Source organism: Neoarius graeffei, chromosome 3 (genome assembly GCF_027579695.1).
Source record: "Neoarius graeffei isolate fNeoGra1 chromosome 3, fNeoGra1.pri, whole genome shotgun sequence".
NCBI lineage: Eukaryota > Metazoa > Chordata > Actinopteri > Siluriformes > Ariidae > Neoarius > Neoarius graeffei.
This window is the reverse complement of record NC_083571.1, coordinates 37695919-37716506: the sequence shown is the minus strand read 5'-3', so window position 1 is coordinate 37716506 and position 20588 is coordinate 37695919. Positions and strand designations below refer to the sequence as shown.

The 20588-nt window shown below is 42.4% G+C and overlaps 1 protein-coding gene across 1 annotated transcript in view; it reads right to left on the bottom strand.

Annotated features, from left to right (window-relative positions):
- Nucleotides 1-4977: 4977 nt before the first annotated feature.
- The window catches only part of pcdh7a (protocadherin 7a), a 59638-nt gene continuing 44027 nt past the window's right edge, over nt 4978-20588 (bottom strand). The window contains 2 exon segments of the mRNA XM_060916790.1: nt 4978-11254; nt 14701-14881. Of these exon segments, the coding sequence (XP_060772773.1) occupies nt 10719-11254; nt 14701-14881 (717 nt within the window). The 3' untranslated portion in view covers nt 4978-10718.

Here is a 20588-nt window from a genome sequence, read left to right as displayed (position 1 = left end):
TCAGTATGACAATGATCCCAAACACACTGCCCGGGCAACGAAGGAGTGGCTTCGTAAGAAGCATTTCAAGGTCCTGGAGTGGCCTAGCCAGTCTCCAGATCTCAACCCCATAGAAAATCTTTGAAGGGAGTTGAAAGTCCGTGTTGCCCAGCGACAGCCCCAAAACATCACTGCTCTGGAGGAGATCTGCATGGAGGAATGGGCCAAAATACCAGCAACAGTGTGTGAAAACCTTGTGAAGACTTACAGAAAATGTTTGACCTCTGTCATTGTCAACAAAGGGTATATAACAAAGTATTGAGATGAACTTTTGTTATTGACCAAATACTTATTTTCCACCATAATTTGCAGATAAATTCCTTAAAAATCAGACAATGTGAGTTTCTGGATTTTTTTTTTCTCATTCTGTCTCTCATAGTTGAAGTGTACCTATGATGAAAATTACAGGCCTCTCTCATCTTTTTAAGTGGGAGAACTTGCACAATTGGTGACCGACTAAATACTTTTTTGCCCCACTGTACACACACACACACACACACACACACACACATATACACACACACACACACACACACACACACACACACACACAGTTGTTGTGGTCAGAAGTTTACATACAGTGACATGAATGTCATCTTGGATATGAATGACATGGCAATATTTGGGCTTTCAGTTATTTCTCTGAACTGTTCTTTTCCTGTGGCAGAATGATTTTGCAGCATACATCTTTTTAAAAAATGAGAATTTGGTGCACAATTTTCTTTGGGTTTTCTGGAATCAACACAAGGTCAAAAGTATACATATAGCGTCAAAAATGTACATACAGCACACCTAATATTTGGGTAAAATGTCTCTTTGCAAGATTCACCTTGACCAAAATCACAATTTTGTTTACCATGAACAAGCTCCTGGCAGAATTCTGGTTGGATATTTTACAACTCTTCATGGTAGAATTGATAGAGTTCAATTATTTTTTTTTCTTGGCATGGACTCGACTTATAAGCATGGTCCATATATTTTCAATAAGGTTGAAGTCAGGGCTTGTTTTAAGCATAATATTAGCCAAGTTGAGTCAAGTTTATTTGTATAGCGCTTTTAACAATAAACATTGTCGTAAAGCAGATTTACAGAATTTGAACGACTTAAAATATGAGCTAATTTTATCCCTGATCTATCCCCAACGAACACACCTGTGGCGATGGTGGCAAGGAAAAACTCCCTCAGACGACACGAGGAAGAAACCCCGAGAGGAACCAGACTCAAAAGGGAACCCATCCCCATCCGGGCAACAACAGACAACATGACTATAACATTAACAGTCCTAAAAAAGTCAGCTTCGTTGATGCTATAAACCCCCCACCAACGGAAACCCAAGTACAAAACCGTTCACAACAACCGCAGTCCCAAAGTCAGCAAATTATATTAGCCTACTTTATCCTCCACAACCAGTTCTGATGCATATCTGGGTTCATTGTCCTGTTGCGATTCCCAGTCATGTTCAAGTTTCCAATGGTTTGAAGTTATGCTGAAGAATTCTGAGGTAGTCCTCCTTCTTCATTATTCCATCCACTTTGTGCAATGAACCAGTTCCACTGGCAGCAAAACAGCCCCAGAACATGATGATCCTACCACCACCATCACCTGCTGGTACAGTGTTTCTCTGTCCATTGTGGTCATTGTGGCCAAACAACTCAATCCTCCAGAAGGCTTTTTCTTTGTCCATGTGGTCAGTTGCAAACTTTTGTTAAGCTTGAAGGTGTCAATTTTGGAGCAGGGGGTTGTTTCTTGGATAGCAGACTCTTAGTCCATGGTAATCTGAACTGTAGACAGTGATCCATCAGCTTCCAGTTCATGGCAGGGCTGTGCCATGGTGGTTCCTGGGTTGTTCCTGACCATCTGAACCAATTTCCTTTCAGCTGAGGGTGACAGTTTGGGTTTTCTTGAAGCAAAGTGGCTTGGCAAAGTGACTACACCTCCCAGTAACTTACATACAATTGTTTGAACTGAGCTTGGAATCTGCAGTTGTTTAGAAATGGCTCTAAGAGACATTCCTGAGTTGTGTACATCTGTGATCCTCTTCTCAGATCTGCACTGAGCTCCTTGGACTTCCCCTTTTTACTGTGTGTGGGTCAGTCCAATGAGTGCTTAAACAAGCCCTTTTTATGAAGGCACAGAGAAGCTACCAGCTGTAGTCAATCATGATCACTCACAAGAAGTTAAGAGGCCTTGGCCTTAGCAAGATAAGAGACATTTTGGAAGTCTCAGCACCTCTGAATTAATAATCCAAGTGAGCGTATGTGAATTTTTGACCCTGTGTTGATTTCAGAAAACCCAAAGAAAATTGTGCACCAAATTCTAGTTTGTTTGGGGTTTTTTTAAAGATGTATGCTGTACAATCATTCTGCCACAGAAAAAGAACAGTTCAGAGAAATCTTTGAAAGCCCAAATATTGCCATGTGTCACGCTTCCAGGCTCACCCTCCATCTGCCTCAACCCTCAGGACTCCATTTCCCATAATCCCTCTCACTCACCAGCTAATATCACATGTACTTCATCAACCAATCCGGTGGTGCACCTGAATTCTAATCACCATCACCTGTACCCTTTGTTTGTGTCTGTATTTATAGCTACCCCTTTGTCTGTCTTGTCCTTTGCAAAGTATTGTCATCACTTCTCGTAAGCCTACTGAGTGTATATTGATTGTTTCTCTGTGTATGACCCTTTTTGCCTTCCGTTTTTTTCCCCATTTTGCCTAGCCCTTGTGTTTTGATTGCCCATCTTGTGGATTCCTGGTTTCTCGATTATTGCCTGTTTTTCTGATTACAATTTGCCTAGCCCTTGTGTTCTGATTGCCCGTATCTCTTGACTCCCGTTTTTTTTACTTTTGCCTGTTTTTTGACCACGATTTGTCTAGCCCTTGTTACTCTTTTGGATTTCTTGGTTTTGACCTGGCCTGGCTTTTGTACATTGACTTCGGATTGTCCTTCTCTCATTAAAGCCTTGTTTTCATTTTACATCCATGAGCATCTGGTTCGTCACAGCCACATTACACCATGACATTCATGTCCAAGATGACATTCATGCCACTGTATGTAAACTTCTGACCACAAATAAATAAATAAATAAATTTATTTGTTGTCAGAAGTTTACATACAGTGGCATGAATGTCATCTTGGATGTGTATATATATTTATACCAGAACAGTCATAACATTAAAACACTGACAGGTGAAGAGAGTAACATTGATTATCTCATTACAGCGGCAGCTGTCAAGGGGTGGGATTATTAGGCAGCAAGAGAACAGTCAGTTCTTGAAGTTGAGGTGTTTAAAGCATGAAAAATGGACCTGAGTGACTTTGACAAGAGCCAAATTCTGATGGCTAGATGACTGGGTTTGAGCATTTCCGAAATGGCACATCTTGTGGGGTGTTCCTGGTATGCAGTGGTTAGTACTTACCAAAACTGGTCAAAGGAAGGACAACCGGTGAACTGGTGACAGGGTCATGGGTGTCGCAGGCTCACTGAGTCAGATGAGGCACAAAGGCTCACCCGTATGGTCCAATCCCACAGCAGAGCTGCTGTAGCACAACCTGCTGAAAAAGTTCATGCTGACACCTTTCTGTTTTTGCCAGCATGAACTTTTTCATCAGTTTGTGCTACAGTAGCTCTTCTGTGGGATTGGACCAAATGTATTGAGGATGAAGTGGTATGTTAATGATTTTGTGTGTGTGTGTGTAGTTCTGTATCGGAGGAGGCGGACATTTTCCTGAAGCGTCTCCGAGGCAGTGTGGCGATTTCACATCTTTTGACTGGAATGGTTATGGCACTCACACCGGATGGAGTGCCAGCAAACAGGTGACCGAGGCAGCGGTGCTCATCTTCTACCGCTGATATCAGACCCATCATACACCAAATCTTCAGGAATGGATTTGCAGATCACACTTCTGATAAAGAAAATAAATAAAGCAAACAAATGATGGTTTTTAACAGGCTCTGAGAACTGTGTGTCACTTGGTTTTAAAACTCCTGCATTTCGATGCATTATTACAGTTTTACACCACAGACCTGTTGAATCCTGGATCCTGATTGGTCAGACAGTATTGATATGTCTTATATTCATATTAATGTGTTGGTTCTAATACGTTATCGTCTCTATAGTAACAGCTCATTAACAGGGACATGTACAGCAAACGTGTCACATAAACTGATAAAAATTATCAATGTAATGGTTTTGTGAAGTAAAGACATTTAATTAAAGGTGTAACTAAGTTTTCAAACATCTTCAGGACAGAGGAGTTTATGCTTCTTCTTTGTGGTTTCTCAGTAACATAAGCTGTGATTTTTTTTATTATTAACTTGAAGGGAGAAAATAAAGAAAGACTGCTGAGGGAACAACTGTTTACGGCTGCTATAACATACGTGAGAACAAGAACAGAACATTAAATGTCACCAGAAACAGACAAATAGCATGAAGTGTCGTTGCTTTGTAAATAAGGAATGTAACTGTTGGTGAAGTGCCGTGGTGGAAGAGGAATAAAACACTTCAGGATGTGTTGTTAGAGGAAATTAATCAACTTCAGGACGCTAACAGTGACTCAGTATTTTACTATAGCAGCAACACAGTGTTTATTACTTCCATCTCACTCGTCTCATCCTCTCTGATAAAGGAGAATCTGTGGACAGTTTTTCTTGGGTTTTTTGAAAGCCTTTCTGATTAGGAAACGCTTGGTTCCACTTAGAACCTCCAGAAGGGCAACTGAAGAACTCCTAATGGTTCTAAATTAAACACAATCACAAAATAACTGGACAAAAAGTAAATAAATATAAAATAAATTTAAAAATATCCAGATCCAGAATGTTGATTCTTTTGTTTGTTCTCTACACTGAAACCTTCTTCTTTATGTGTCATTTTCTGGACATGAGGTCATTTATCAGGACACGCCTACAATATATACTCCATCAATAAAAAGCCAATCAGAAGTTTAAAAGAGATTTTAATGTCAAAAAGTCAAACTTGTACATAACTTTAACATACCAAACAGCTCCAGAGCCCTCATTCAGTGTTCATCATCACAAACACAAAGTGAACCGATTCACTGATTTATCGATTCATCGATTCAACACATCAAAGCAAAATAAAAAATACATTTTCCTCATTAAGTGCAGATTAAACGCCGTTAGCATGCCGTTCAGGTTAAAGTTCATGGCCGTCTCTCCATGTGTGACGGTACATATGTGAGTCGAGTGCTGGTTAAAAAAAGCTTGGAGATGATTAATGAATCAGTTAAAGAGAAACGTGCATTAGAAAAAGGAGAAGATACAGAGGAGTTCATTTACACCCTGATCTGTACAGGAATCATTACACACTGCTCTAGAACAGCAGGTTTTAGCCTACAAAGAACACACACACACAAACAATATCATGTTTTAGTTTATATTTTTTTCTTTTTAAAGAAAGAAATCACTCATTATTTGGCTTTGGACCTCCGGAGTCCAGTCTGAAGCTTGAAATAAAGCAATGGATGATGACAGAACTGAGGTGAAAGGAACAGTTCCGCAAAAAAAAAGAAACACTCCGTTAGCTTAACGTACTCAATCAGCCATGTGAGGTTCTACTAAAGCTATATGAAGCTAATGCTAATGTTGCTCAGAAGAATGCTCTGCAAACAGCAGGTTTAAATCACCACACACTTACCTCAGTGGTTGTTGTTTGGTTCAATAACATTAATGATAAACATGCAAATTAAATTAGAGCATTATTATTATCATATTAAATACTTCCAGTGTTCAAGCTCCACCCTCAGATGTTAGGCCATGCTCCCTATCTGAGTCTGCCGCTGGTATGGAGTGACACCAAACTGTGTGCTGAGGAAGGAAGTGATTTTGGCTGCCTCTGTTTTACTCTCTGTGCCTTTATCCCTGTTTATAAAGTCAGAAACTACTTAGCTAATCTGGTGGCCATGAACTTCTGTTACTCATTAGCAACAGAAGCATCGCAGGTGCTGTGATAAAACTAAAGAAGAAAAATTCAAACTCATAACATTTCAAGAAATTTTACTGACTGAACTGTTCCTTTAACCTCTCAAGACCCAAACTATACTCTCAGAAATAGAGGTTCCACTTGAGTTCTCACTTTCTAAAGCCATTCTACTTAGGAACAAAGCAAAGAACCCTTTAAGGTACCAGAGGAACTGGTTTTTAATATTGCAATAAATCAATCTCTTCGTGGAGGGTAATCTGGGGTAAAGTAATTAAAAATATGCAAATAAGAGAAACAAAGGAGAAAAAATAAAGAGATGAAGACAAGAGACAGAGAGATAGAGAATAAATGAAAAGGGGAAATGAAAATGTAACAGTCTGAAATTAGCTGACCCCAAGCCCTGCCTACTTGTAAATCAGGTGACACCAAACCCCACCCACTTGTAAATCAGCTTGACTGATTCCATGCCCCACCCACTCATAAATCAACTGACTGAGCTTAAGCCCCACCTACTTGTAAACAACTGCCACCAAACCCCGCCCACCTGTAAATTAACTGACATCAAACTCCACCCACTTGTAAATCAACTTGACTGATTCCATGTCCTGCCCACTCATAAATCAACTGACTGACCTTAAACCCTGCCCACTCCTTGTCTTTGTTGCGGTCTCATTTATGATTCTGAAAAATCATAAATGAACCTGAAAGTGTTCTCCAGTTTATGGAGAACCACAGAACAGATAGACAGCAGGCCATAAACAACCCTTAAGGAACATTTTAAGTATAAGGGTTTTTTTTTTTGTTTTTTGTTTTTTGTGTTTTTTTTAATCAAACATTTTGTTTGTGGCTTTAAGGAAAATCTAAATACTTCTCTGTAGAACCCTACAACAAGTCAGGGTTTCTCTTATAGAAAAGCTCCCAAGCAAAACCCATTTAAGAAGCAAAAACCCCACAAGTATCCAAAGAACCCCTGAGGAACCCTTTCATTAAGACAGAACATCAACAATGAAGACACAGTTAGAAAAAGGGTTCTTCAGTGGGTTCCTTTGGATAGATAAGCATTATCTTCCTACAAGTTCTAGTTTGGAACACTTTGGGAAACATCTTCTTTTGTGTTTTTTTTATTGAACCCTTAAGGGTTCTCCCAGAGGAACAATTGAAAAACCTTTAAGGGTTCTACATTTGACCTTTTATTCTAAAGCACTCTGTCCACCTGAAGTCTGTCAACAGGGTAGGAACACACATCTTAGACTGACTATATGTTTACAAAGGTTCTTCAGCTTGGAACCTGTTTCTTATTTAAGTTTCTTATGTTCTTATGATAATTTCTTATGATTTCCAAGCAGAATGCCATGAGAAAGTTAGAATTTGCAACCATTCAAGAACCTTAAATCAATGTTACACTTTGAGGGGGGGAAAAAACAGTAGATAGAACAATAATTGATTCTTGGGTTTGTCCATTAATTTTTCTTTGTAATACAGAGGGCTTCCTTTTGACAGAAGGTTCTAAGTAGAACTGCTTTAGAATCTAGAACTGTCAACCATCCAAAGAACCTTTGAAGAACCCTATAAGAACTGTTCTTTATAAGAGCAGGCTCACTTGACTTTACTGTGGTTCTCCTCTTCTTTCCTTGGACAGCTTTAGTTTCCTAAAAGGATTCTACATGGAAGAAGTTTAAATGGGGCGGGGCTGGGGGTTGGTAAATGAGGCGGGGCTTGGGATTGGTAAATGAGGCAGGACTTGGGATTGGTCAATTAAAAACATGATTCATAATGACATTACATCATGAAATCTGTTATAATCAATAAGATAAAAATAAAAGTGCAGGTGTTTTTTATGCAATTATGATTTGGATATCCTGTATCTGGACGCACACACACACACACACACACTTTTTTTTTTTAAAGAGATTAAATCCCTTTGGGATCTAATTTTTTATATAAAAATTAGCGTTAGCTTATAGGCATGCAGTGTCATCTTTACAGAAATTTGGTTTACCTACATTAAACAAACAAAACACAAACAAAAAAACAAACAAAAACAGACAAAATTTGTTATCATAGTGTTTTAATAGTTAATGCCCTGAAATTCTGTATGCACTTAAACGGAGGATTAGTTTACTCCAATAATGTGTGAAGATTAAGCAGGCAAAATGCTACAGCTAATTCCTCTTATGATGGTTAATATGTAGCATATGTGTGTGTGTGTGTGTGTGTGTGTGTGTGTAGTTGTTGAAGAAAACGTGGCTAATGAAGAAACTACAGTTCCTTTTTTCATTCTGTTTTTGTTGTTTCTGTGTTTTGTCAAAGTTCAACGTGATTTTGTGATTTTTTTTCATTGTTTTGTTTTTCAGTCTTTTACGAACGGCGTCCAATTTTGTGTGTCATCCACCAAATTTGCTCCATTTTGTGTGTCATCCACGAAAAAAGGACAGAAGAAACATCTTGAATTTTTGTCTTCTTTTGTCTACTGATTCTATAAAAGCTGATTTTAATATCATTTGAATACTTACATTTGATTGGTTAAGTGCTAAATGATTGTTTTAACTTTTTTTTTTTTTACTTCACTTTACACTTCACGTCTCTGATTGGCTGTGGAGATCACATGTCCTGATTACTCCCAGCGACAGGAGAACTTGGGTCAGCAGGGGTGGGGCTTAATGTAAATTTGTTCAGCCATTCATAAACTTCATGAAAACATTATGATAAGTTTGCATGCTTAATTATTTGCTTACACAATACAATAGTTTACCTAATGATCACAAACTTCAGCTAATTAGCGAATGTTAGCGCTGTACTGCATGTAGGTAGTTGCGTAGCTTAGCGATTGCTGTGTAGAACTGAAAATTTTACGCTAAATTGATGTCCAGCCAAAAAAAATGAAAGTCAGGTAATGGGGTCACATCATGAAATTTGTGATTGGCTGATTAGTTGGCACATTTAACCTAAGCTCCGCCCAAGGTGATCCAGAGACACCTGTCAGTCAAAATCAGGATGTGCATAGTAGTCCTTCCTGACATCATGAATACTGTTCACTGACTGAAATCATCCGCATAGCTCAGGTTTGTTTTGATTTTTTTGTTTTTTTGCTACCTTAAGCTAGCTTGCTTTTAAACAACAACACAGCGTTATTGAAGTATGTTAGCTAAACATAAACAGCTAGCTGGATAATAGCTCATTGAAATGAGGTAATAAATATATCTAGCTGGTTAGCATTACACCAAGTGTTGTCTGTTAGTTAGCTACTTACGATCAGGCTAAAATAAAGTTAGCTTAACACTAAAACTTTCGGTACTTTCTGTAAGGATGATGTCAGAGGAGGCCACCGCGTCCACTGGGTTCACCATGCCGGATTCAGTTCCGTAAAAGCTCTCTCTCCCTTTCTCAACATCGCCCCCTGTCTACAGGAGGCCAAACATGCAGCTCATTACTTTTAAAGTCTTTTAAAGCCCTAAAAGTAATACAGTTTATAAATTCATTTCAAATCCTTGATTTTTTTTTCAGATTTTTTTTCCATCTCCAGGAGATCAAACATGCAACGTTCAACAGTTTTTCTTCAATAGTTCGCCACTTCTGTATAGTCTGTGAGATGACTCATTCCTAATCCTCAACTCCGCTTTTGTTTTTCATCCACAGAAATGATGAGATGAAAAACGTTCAGTTCCAGAGCATAAATGCTGAAATTCCTGAAACTCATCCGAAACAGGTGATGATTTTTATTCCAGGTTTGAGTTTGTGGCTCAGGTAAAAACTAATTGTGCAGGTGAGAACTGGTAGCTCAGGTGAGAATTCATAGTTCAAGTCGCTCAAGTGTGTATTAGTAGCTCAGGTCTGTCTTGGTACCCCAGTTGACTACTGGTCGCTCAGGTGAACACTGGTCAGGTGAGGACTGGTACCCCAAGTGACAACTGGTCAGTTGAGGACTGGTACCCCAGGTGACGACTGGTCAGGTGAAGACTGGTCAGGTGAGGACTAGTAGCCCAGGTGAGGACTGGTCAGGTGAGGATTTCTAGCTTGGGTGAATTAGTAACTTAAGTCAGAACTGGTAGCTTAGATATGTTTTGGTAGGTCCAGTCAGAACTGATAGCTCTGTATTGTAAGGTCAGGTGAGAGATTTCAGGTGTGATGTGAACTCAGCACTTTGTATCAAATTTCTATCTCCTGCATCGTCTCAGATGTCAGGTGGGAATTCTCATCTCAAGTGAGCATTTGGAGTTTCAGGTGCTGTCCAACTTTCAGATTTTGGATGTGAATGTGACTCAGGTGTAAGTTTCTTGCTTAGCTGTGATCTTGTAACTAAGATGCCAATTGGTAGCTCAGGTGAGAACCAGCAGCTCAGGTTCTTCACCTCCTAGATGTGAAGTTTGATTTTAAGGCTCAGATTCCTAGCATAAGTGAAAATTCCTTTCTCAGGGGTGACTTCATATCTCAGGTAGAGATTTGTAGCTCAAGTGTTCAGATCAGGTGCTCTCTTGGAACTTCCTGTTTGTACCTCAGGACGAGTTCAGGGTTCAGATAAGACCTCATCTATTAGATGTAAATTCATGTGTGAGCTCATATCTCAGGTGAATTTGTTGCTCAGGTGTGAGTTTGTGTCTTGGGCGCGAGTTCATATATCAGGTGAGTTTGTATTATCAAGTGCAAGTTTGTATAGCAGGTACGAGTTCGTATCTCAGGTGTGGGTTTGTGTCTCAGGTGAGTTTGTTGTTTAAGTGCGAGTTTGTATCTCAGATGTTCCTCACAGATAAACTTCCCTGCGTGATAGTGTCAGGCATGATGTTGTTTTGAAGTCTCCTCCCCCTGCCCGGGTCAGTGGAATAACCTCATGTGGACGGGGTACCTCTGAGTCATCACCATGGCACTGAGCTCCAAATCTAGCGCTGCTAAAGGTGTCATAGGATGCCGATGTCATCTTGCGGTTCAACAGGTTCCGATTGTGATCCCCGATGTTCCTGTTGCGGTCACCATGGCGACGGCTTGCGAGCGGATCACCATTAGCCAGAGGACTGTGTTTGTCATCGGCTCCACCTCCTCCGCTGCCTTGGTCCGAGCCATCCTCCTCCTCTCCTTCTTCCTCTTGATCGCTGTTGTCGTGATTGTTATTGTCATCACCTGCTGATGTGAAGCTGGACAAGCGTTGCCGTGGTGCTCCATTGCCTTGGAGTCTCCGTGGTGATGACTGCACAGGCATCCAACAGGTGTCAGAGTGGCCATACTCACCACAATCACGAGTGCATTTTCCCGTTAATGCCACATCGGGGAGCTGCCTTGAGTCTGAGAAAGAGAAAATAGATAGGGTAAGAGACAGAGAGAGAAATAGAGGGGAGTCAAGGTGATGGAGAGAATGAGAAAGAAAAGGAAGAGACAGATAGAAAAGAATGAACAAATGAGAAAGATGTGTAAAAGGGGCAGATTGTGAAATGTGAAGAGAAACAAAAAGGCAGAGAGAGAGAGAGAGAGAGAGAGAGACAGGAAAAAGACGTTAGAGTGCTGCAGTGAAACAGAGCTACAGCTCCGCCCTCTAGTGGTCACATAGGAGAATTACAGTTCTCAATCTGAAGTTTAAACCACAACTCCTAACTCTTTAGGGGTGTTCACACGGCACATATTTCCATCGATGCTGCACCGATGTATTTTGTTGCGATATATCTTACACTGGTGTAAATTTTGTGGAGCGTTCACACGTCACAAACCTGCTTACTAGAGAGAAGCGTGTTAGCACCTGTGCAGCCCCACTTGCGTTCACACGGCAGTTTTTGCGACCATGCTATACGATAGTGTAGAACTCTCTGAGGTGTGGGTGGAGCACAGAGGATGGCAGGACAAAGCTTCAGGTACAAATAGGCTTTTATTGCCAGACTTTTCAGTATAACAACACAGCTTTATTCTGGTAAATACACACACACACACACACACGCTGTGTTCTTGTCCCAGGAAGAGCTCTCCTCTGCTCTCCCTCTGCCTCCTTAAATAGGGCGCAGCTACTGGGAAGACACACAAACACAGGTTAATTACCGTCAGGTGTAGTGATTCTGCCACTCACCTTCCCTGGCTCCGCCCTCCTGTCACAGACCGGCGCTTGACCACGCCCCCACTGCCACATACCCCCACTGCCCGACTCAGGCCGGGTGCCCGTCCGGCCCGCAGCCGACTCCCCCCCCACCTTGATGGGAGAGGAAGTCCGCCACGACCATCTGCACCCCCGGCCTGTGGACCACCTTGAAATTGAAGGGTTGGAGTGCCAGATACCAACGGGTGATCCGCGCGTTGGCATCTTTCATGCAGTGGAGCCACTGGAGGGACGCGTGGTCCGAACAGAGGGTGAAAGGGCGCCCCAGCAGGTAGTAACGGAGGGCGAGGACCACCCACTTGATCGCCAGGCATTCCTTCTCAATAGTGCTGTAGCGCCCCTCACACACCGACAGCTTCCTGCTAATGTACAGGATGGGGCGGTCCTCCCCCTCCACCTCCTGGGACAACACCGCCCCCAGCCCTCTGTCCGACGCATCAGTCTGCAACACAAAAGGGAGAGAAAAGTCAGGGGAGTGTAATAGTGGCCCCCCACACAGTGCAGCCTTTACCTCAGAGAAAGCCCGCTGGCACTGCTCCGTCCACTGGACCGGATCTGGCACCCCCTTTTTAGTGAGGTCAGTCAGCGGGCTGGTGACGTCCGAATAATTAGGTATAAACCTACGATAGTAGCCAGCCAGCCCCAGGAACTGTCTCACCCCCTTTTTGGTCTTGGGCCTCGGGCAGGCCGCAATCGCTGCTGTCTTATTAATTTGGGGACGCACCTGCCCGTTGCCCAAGTGGAAGCCCAGATACCGTACTTCCACCCACCCAATCGCACACTTCTTCGGGTTGGCAGTGAGACCCGCCCGCCTCAGCGACCTAAGGACGGCCCTCAGGTGTTGCAGGTGCCGCTGCCAGTCGTTACTATAAATGATAATGTCATCAAGATATGCGGCCGCATAGGTGGCGTGGGGCCGGAGGACCCTGTCCATCAGCCGCTGAAATGTAGCGGGCGCCCCAAACAGCCCAAAAAGAAGTGTGACAAATTGGTGTAAGCCGAACGGTGTGGAAAAGGCCGTTTTCTCCCGGGATAATGGAGTCAAGGGGATCTGCCAATATCCCTTCGTCAAATCCAGTGTCGAGTAAAAGCGAGCCATGCCTAGTCGATTGAGCAGCTCGTCAATACGAGGCATTGGGTACGCGTCGAATTTAGACACTGCGTTGACTTTTCTATAGTCCACACAGAACCGGACCGACCCGTCGGCCTTGGGTACCAAGACCACTGGGCTGCTCCAGTCACTGTGGGACTCCTCGATGATGCCCATTTCGAGCATGGTCTAAAGTTCTTCCCGAACCACCTTTTTTTTGTGTTCGGGTAGCCTGTAAGGGCGGCTACGCACTACCACCCCCGGGGGCGTCTCTATGTGGTGTTCTATGAGGTTAGTGCGACCGGGCAGGGGCGAGAACACATCCAAAAACTTGGCCTGCAACTGGGCGACCTCCGTGAGTTGGGTCGGGGAGAGGTGGTCTCCACAGGGGACTGGAGAGGTACGTGATGCCAATGTCCCTTTTTGAACCTCCGGCCCCAGCTCCGCCTTCTCTGGAACTACCAACACCAATGCCACGGGGACCTCCTCGTTCCAGAGTTTAAGCAGACTGAGGTGGTAGATCTGTAGCACCCCACCCCTGTCTGTTCGCCTCACCTCATAGTCGACGTCCCCGACTCGCCATGTGACCTCAAAGGGTCCTTGCCACTTGGCGATTAATTTGGAGCTCGACGTGGGCAACAGTACGAGTACCTTATCTCCCGGGTTTCGGCACCACTGTAGAACTCTCTGAGGTGTGGGTGGAGCACAGAGGACGGCAGGACAAAGCTTCAGGTACGAATAGGCTTTTATTGCCAGACTTTTCAGTATAACAACACAGCTTTATTCTGGTAAATACACACACACACACGCTGTGTTCTTGTCCCGGGAAGAGCTCTCCTCTGCTCTCCCTCTGCCTCCTTAAATAGGGCGCGGCTACTGGGAAGACACACAAACACAGATTAATTACCGTCAGGTGTAGTGATTCTGCCACTCACCTTCCCTGGCTCCGCCCTCCTGTCACAGACTGGCACTTGACTACGCCCCTGCTGCCACAGATAGTAATAATGCGGAAATGAAATATGCGCATGCGTGAAAATGTATTTCCTTTTCCCGGTTGTCATGGCATCACCAAGTGCCGGGAAAACAACGTGGATGAAGACACTAGTGTTGCCAGATACTGCTGATGTTTTCCAGCCCAAAATATGTTCAAATCCGCCAAAATGCCTTTAAAACCGCCCAATCTGGCAACACTGGAAGACACGCAGTTCTGTTGTTGTTGATATTCGCCATTTTGGAAGCGCAAAATACCAGGATGCAAATTATGCAATGCCCTTAAGTAATCAACTCTCCTCACACATAGCGAGTCTACCCCTGTAGCATTCAGACGTCCCATTTTATATTGGTGCTGCCCCGCAAACTAGCATTTACTCCGGAATAAATTTCTTAAACCACCTCCCGAGCAGGGTTAGATTTGCACCGGTTTAAGCAGCTTTCAGGGGCTACACCGGTATAACTTTGTACCGTGTGAACGCTCTACCGGGGCAGCCCCGGTGCTACACCGGAGTAAAAGTTGCCGTGTGAACACCCCTCTTGTGTGTGTGTGTGTGTGTGTGTGTGTACCGTTCTCCACGTGCTCCTCCTCCCCCACACTGCCCTCAGGTGTTGTTCTCTCATAGCCATCTTCAGGAAGAGACAGGACACCGATCTTACTGCTCTTACTGCTCGGTGTCTCCGACTCGTCCACCCCACTGTCATAGCAACCAGTATCTGTCGCCACAGAGAATGTCACCCTGCGCAATGGCTGAGGATAGACACACAAACACACACAAAGATGTCACTTTAAGTAGGACACATTCATTTAAAATTTGAAGACCTCCATTGTAAAGAAATAAATACAGATCGGAGGGAGGCTGGAATATTCCGGGGGAAAAAACTCAGGATTTCGGAGACAAAAGTCATAAATTTAGCAAAATAAAACTCAGAAATTCTGACATGACAAAAAATCTTAGACTTAAAAGATCACAAATTTATGAGAAAAACCTCTGATATTCTCTGAGACAACAATCACATGATTCCTGGCTGCAGTGCATTCTGGGAAACGTAGTTGAAAATCTCTTAGCGCTTTAGTCTTTTATATTGTGCAATCGAGAACGAACTCCCAGCTCAGCCATAGTGTCTGTGGTGTGATGACATTGATCCCATCTTGCAAACTGAAATGATTTGATTCCTTGGCAAAAATAAATAAATAAAAAACCCCACTATTTTTCCAAGTTTTCTCATACATTTGTAGCTTTTCAATCTCTGAAATTATATGTTATTTTTCTGGGAATATTACCCTCTCCCTCAGCTACATATTTCTTTCTTTATTTATCTCATCTCATCTCATTATCTCTAGCCGCTTTATCCTGTTCTACAGGGTCGCAGGCAAGCTGGAGCCTATCCCAGCTGACTACGGGCGAAAGGCGGGGTACACCCTGGACAAGTCGCCAGGTCATCACAGGGCTGACACATAGACACAAACAACCATTCACACTCACATTCACACCTACGGTCAATTTAGAGTCACCAGTTAACCTAACCTGCATGTCTTTGGACTGTGGGGGAAACCGGAGCAACCGGAGGAAACCCATGCGGACACGGGGAGAACATGCAAACTCCGCACAGAAAGGCCCTCGCTGGCCACGGGGCTCGAACCCGGACCTTCTTGCTGTGAGGCGACAGCGCTAACCACTACACCACCGTGCCGCCCTTATTTATTTATTTATTCATTCATTCCTTTTTTTTTTAATCCTATAATGGCACTAATACACCATTGTGAACAGTAACACTGCAGATACCGAAGTATTTCTGTTCAGGAAAGTCATGTATGATAAAAAATAATTGTATGTACAGTGCTCAGCATAAATGAGTCCACCCCCTTCGAAAAGTAACATTTTAAACAACATCTCAATGAACACAAACAATTTCCAAAATGTTGACAAGACAAAGTTTAATATAACATCTGTTTTACTTGTAACGTGAAAGTAAGGTTAATAATATAAACTTAGATTACACATTTTTCAATTTTACTCAAATTAGGGTGGTGCAAAAATGAGTACACCCTGCTGAAAGTCTCTGGAGCAAAGCTAAATTGTAGGCTACAAATGTCTAATTTAACAAGAATACAATCACAGATGAGTCTAATTAGTCATTACACAGGTGTCCAGCAGACATTTGACTATAAAAGGGTGTTACTTAAAGAAAACTCCTTCCCATTTCATGCTGTCAGCAATGGCACCACATGGAAGAGAAATGGCACAAGACCTGAGAAAGAAATTAATTTCTTTACACCACAAAGGTGAAGGCTACAAGATGATCAGCAAACCTTTACTTATCAGTCAGAATACTGTAGCAAAAATGGTACAAAAATTTAAGAAAGATGTAACTGCAACCATCTCACAGAGACGTCCAGGTTGTCCACGGAAGTTAGCACCTCGACAGGAGCGTCTTCTGATGAGAAGGGTTGAAGAAAATTGCCATGCAAGTTCACTGCAGTTATCTAAAGAAATAGAAAGCCAAACTGGGGTGACTATTTCCCGTGACACAATACAGCGTACACTGCAGAGGAATGGCATGCATGGATGCCGTCCACGAAAGAAGCCTCTCCTAAAGCCCAGGCACAAAAAAGCCCGCCTAGAGTTTGCCAGGGCCCATGCTGACAAAGATGAAGACTACTGGGACTCTATACTCTGGAGTGATGAGACCAAGGTAAATGTTTTTGGAACTGATGGCGTCGCAAAGGTGAGGAATACAAAGAAAAATGCATGGTGCCTACAGTGAAACATGGTGGTGGCAGTGTCCTTATGTGGGGCTGCATGAGTGCTGCTGGTGTCGGGGAGCTGCATTTCATTGATGGCATCATGAATTCACAGATGTATTGCTCTATACTGAAAGAGAAGATGCTACCATCACTCTGTGCCTTTGGTCATCGTGCACTTTTCCAACATGACAATGATCCTAAACACACATCTAAGGCCACTGTTGGATTTCTGAAGAACAACAGGGTGAAAGTGATTCAGTGGCCAAGTATGTCTCCTGATCTGAACCCAATCGAACACCTATGGGGAATTCTGAAGAGACAAGTTGAGCATCACTCTCCATCCAGCATCCAGTCACTAAAAGAGGTCATTGTTAAAGAATGGAAAAAGGTTGATGTTGCAAAATGTCGCCAACTTGTTCATTCCATGCCTAGAAGACTTGGTGCTGTCACTAAAAATCATGGAGGCCATACAAAGTACTAGATGTAGTAGTTTTTGTTGTGGGGTGTACTCATTTTTGCACCACCCTAATTTGAGTAAAACTGAAAAATGTGTAATCTAAGTTTTTATATTATTAACCTTACTTTCACGTTATAAGTTAAACAGATGTTATATTAAACTTTGTCTTGTGAACATTTTGGAAATTGTTTGTGTTCATTGAGATATTGTTTAAAATGTTACTTTTCAAAGGGGGTGTACTCATTTATGCTGAGCACTGTGCATTATAAAAATACAGTAATTGCTAGGAATTTATTTTTCATTAAAAAGTCAGAATTTTAGGATGAAAAGAAATATATTTATATAGCACCTATGTGTAGAGTTTATCAAGAAAAAAATGTTAATTAACTGTACATGGAGGTTTTAAAGTGCCATATGATATTGATTAAACAATTATTAATCAAAGGGAATGATCAATTAATCAATTATCAGGATAATCCAGAAAGACAGTCCCACACACTCTACTGAAAACACCGGTGTGTGTATGTGTGTGTGTGTATGTGTGTGTGTGTGTGTACGTGCGTGCGTGCATGCATGTGATCAGACATTTCAGGGTGAAACACCGCACACAGCAGTGGTGTGTGTTCCTGCCTTTGAAGTCTTCTTTGAAATGAAGGCTTTAATTATTTTATTTTGATTGCACCTGATTCAACCCATCAGCTCATTAGCACACACTTAACAAGGATAAAACAGGTGCATGTCAGAGTGACAGTGTGTGTGTGTGTGTGTGGGGGGGGGGGGGGGGGCTCTTTTGATATCTCATTATAGTTGGTCTAATTTTATTAAAGATCTACTACATTTCTAATAATAACAAATTCAGATTATATTTATATTAAATCTTCGTTTCTATTTCGAGTCACATTGCAGTGTTTTTAAAGATTCTATTATGTCTATTACAATTCCTTTAACATGTAAATTCAGTTCATTTAGAGTTCTATTAATATTCTAATAAATCCTGTTTAATATTCTACTGCATTGGTTCTGTCAGTTCTTGTAACTTTAAATTATGTCCAACTGTTCGAGTAAAGTTAATATTCTAATACAGCTTTATTAAAACGCTATTCCAGCCTTATTACAGTTCCTTTAAGCACCAAGTTGGAAAATGAAGGAGGGCTGAGTAAAGACAACAAAACCAGAAAAGAATAACATTATAGGAAAAACAAAGATTCTTCTTATTCCATCTGCTCCCATTAGGGGTCGCTACAGCAGCTCATCTGTTTCCATCCCATCCTGTGTTCAGCATCTTCCTCTGTCACACCACCCACCTGCATGTCCTCTCTCACATGTCCATAAATCTCCTCTTTGGTCTTCCTCTTTTCCTCTTGCCTGGCAGCTCCATCTTCAGTATCCTTCTCCCAAAATATTCAGCATCTCTCCTCCACACATGTGCAAACCAACTCAATCTCATCTCAAACCATTCAACCCGGGCTGTCCCTCGAATATACTTGTTCCTCATTCTGTCCATCTTCATTATTCACAATGCAAACCTTAGCATCTTTAACTCTGCTGCCTCCAATTCCGTCTCCTGTCTTTTAATCAGGGCCACAGTCTCCAACCCATAGAACATGTCTGGAACCAATACCATCTTCTTCAGCTTCCCTTTCACTCTTGCTGCTACCCTTCTGTTGCAAATCATTCCTGAACCTCTTCTCCACCTACCCCACTTTTCTCCACCCTACCCTCTTTTCTTCACTCCCCATTACACTGAACAGTTAAACTCATCCACTTTTGCCACCTCGACTCTTTGTATCCTCACCATTCCACCATCATCCCTCTCATTCACACACATTTATTCCATCTTGCTCCTACTGACTTTCATTCCTCTTCTCTCCAGTGCATACCTCCACCTCTCCAGGCTCTTCTCAAGCTGCTCCCTGCTCTTACTTACACACAATGTCAACGGTGAACATCGCAGTCCACTGAGACTCCTGCATGACCTTGTCCATTAACCAGTCCATCACCATTTCAAACAACACAGGCTCAGAGTTGATCCTTGATCTAATCCCACCTCCACTTCGAACCCATCCGTCACTCCTACTGCACACCTCACCACACTCATACCGCCCTCGTACATATCCTACACCACTCTTACATACTTCTCTAACACTCCTGACTTCTTCATACAATACCACACCCCCTCTCTCAGGACCCTGTCATACGCCTTCTCTAAGTCCACAAAGATACAATGCAACTCCTTCTGACCTTTTCCATACATCTCCATCAATATTCTCAAAGCAAACACTGCACCTGTGGTGTTCCTTCCTGGCATGAAACCATGCTGCTCCTCACTAACCACCACCTCTCTTCTTCACCTAGATTCCACTACTTTTTCCCATAACCTGTGGCTGATCAGCTTTATACCTCTGTACTTACTACAGCTCTGCACATCACCCATATTCTTGAAAATCAATACCAGTTCACTTCTCCACTCCTCAGGCATCCTCTCACTTTCCAAGGTTGTGTTAAACAATCTAGTTAAAAACTCCACTGCCATCTCTCCTAAACATCTCCATGCCTCCACAGGGATGTCATTTGGACCTTTCCATTTTTTATCCTCTTCATAGCTGTCCTCACTTCAAATCTACTGCACTTCCTGATTAACAATCCCTACACCACACTCAAAAAAATAACTTGCAAATAACTTGCTCAGTGAACATAATAAAATTATGGAAAGTATTTCCACCCAAGTAAAATGTGTTAACTTAGCCAGAAACAATTTTGTTGAGTGACCTAAATGTCAACCGTTACATGTTAGACTTAGGTTCATGTAACAGACACCCATGTTGGGTTTTTTGAGTGCATCTACCTCTCTCTCTCTCTCTCTCTCTCTCTCTCATTTTCTTCATTCATCAGCTTGTCAAAGTATTTCCATCTTCTCAACACATGCTCTTCACTTGTCAGTACCTTTCCATCTTTATCCTACATCACCCTAACCTACTGCACATCCTTCCCAGCTCAGTTCCACTGTCTAGTTAATCAGTAGAAGTCCTTTTCTCCTTCCTTAGTAGCCAACCTCTTATACAACTCAACATATGCCTTTTCCTTTGTCTTTGCCACCTCTCTCTTCACTGTATGCCGAATCTCCTTGTACTCTATTTTCTTTATCTCTGTGATTTGCCAGCTTCTTCTTCACCAACCTCTTCCTCCATATACTTTCATGTACTCTCTCATTACACCACCAAGTCTCCTTGTCTTCTTTCCTCTGTCCAGGTG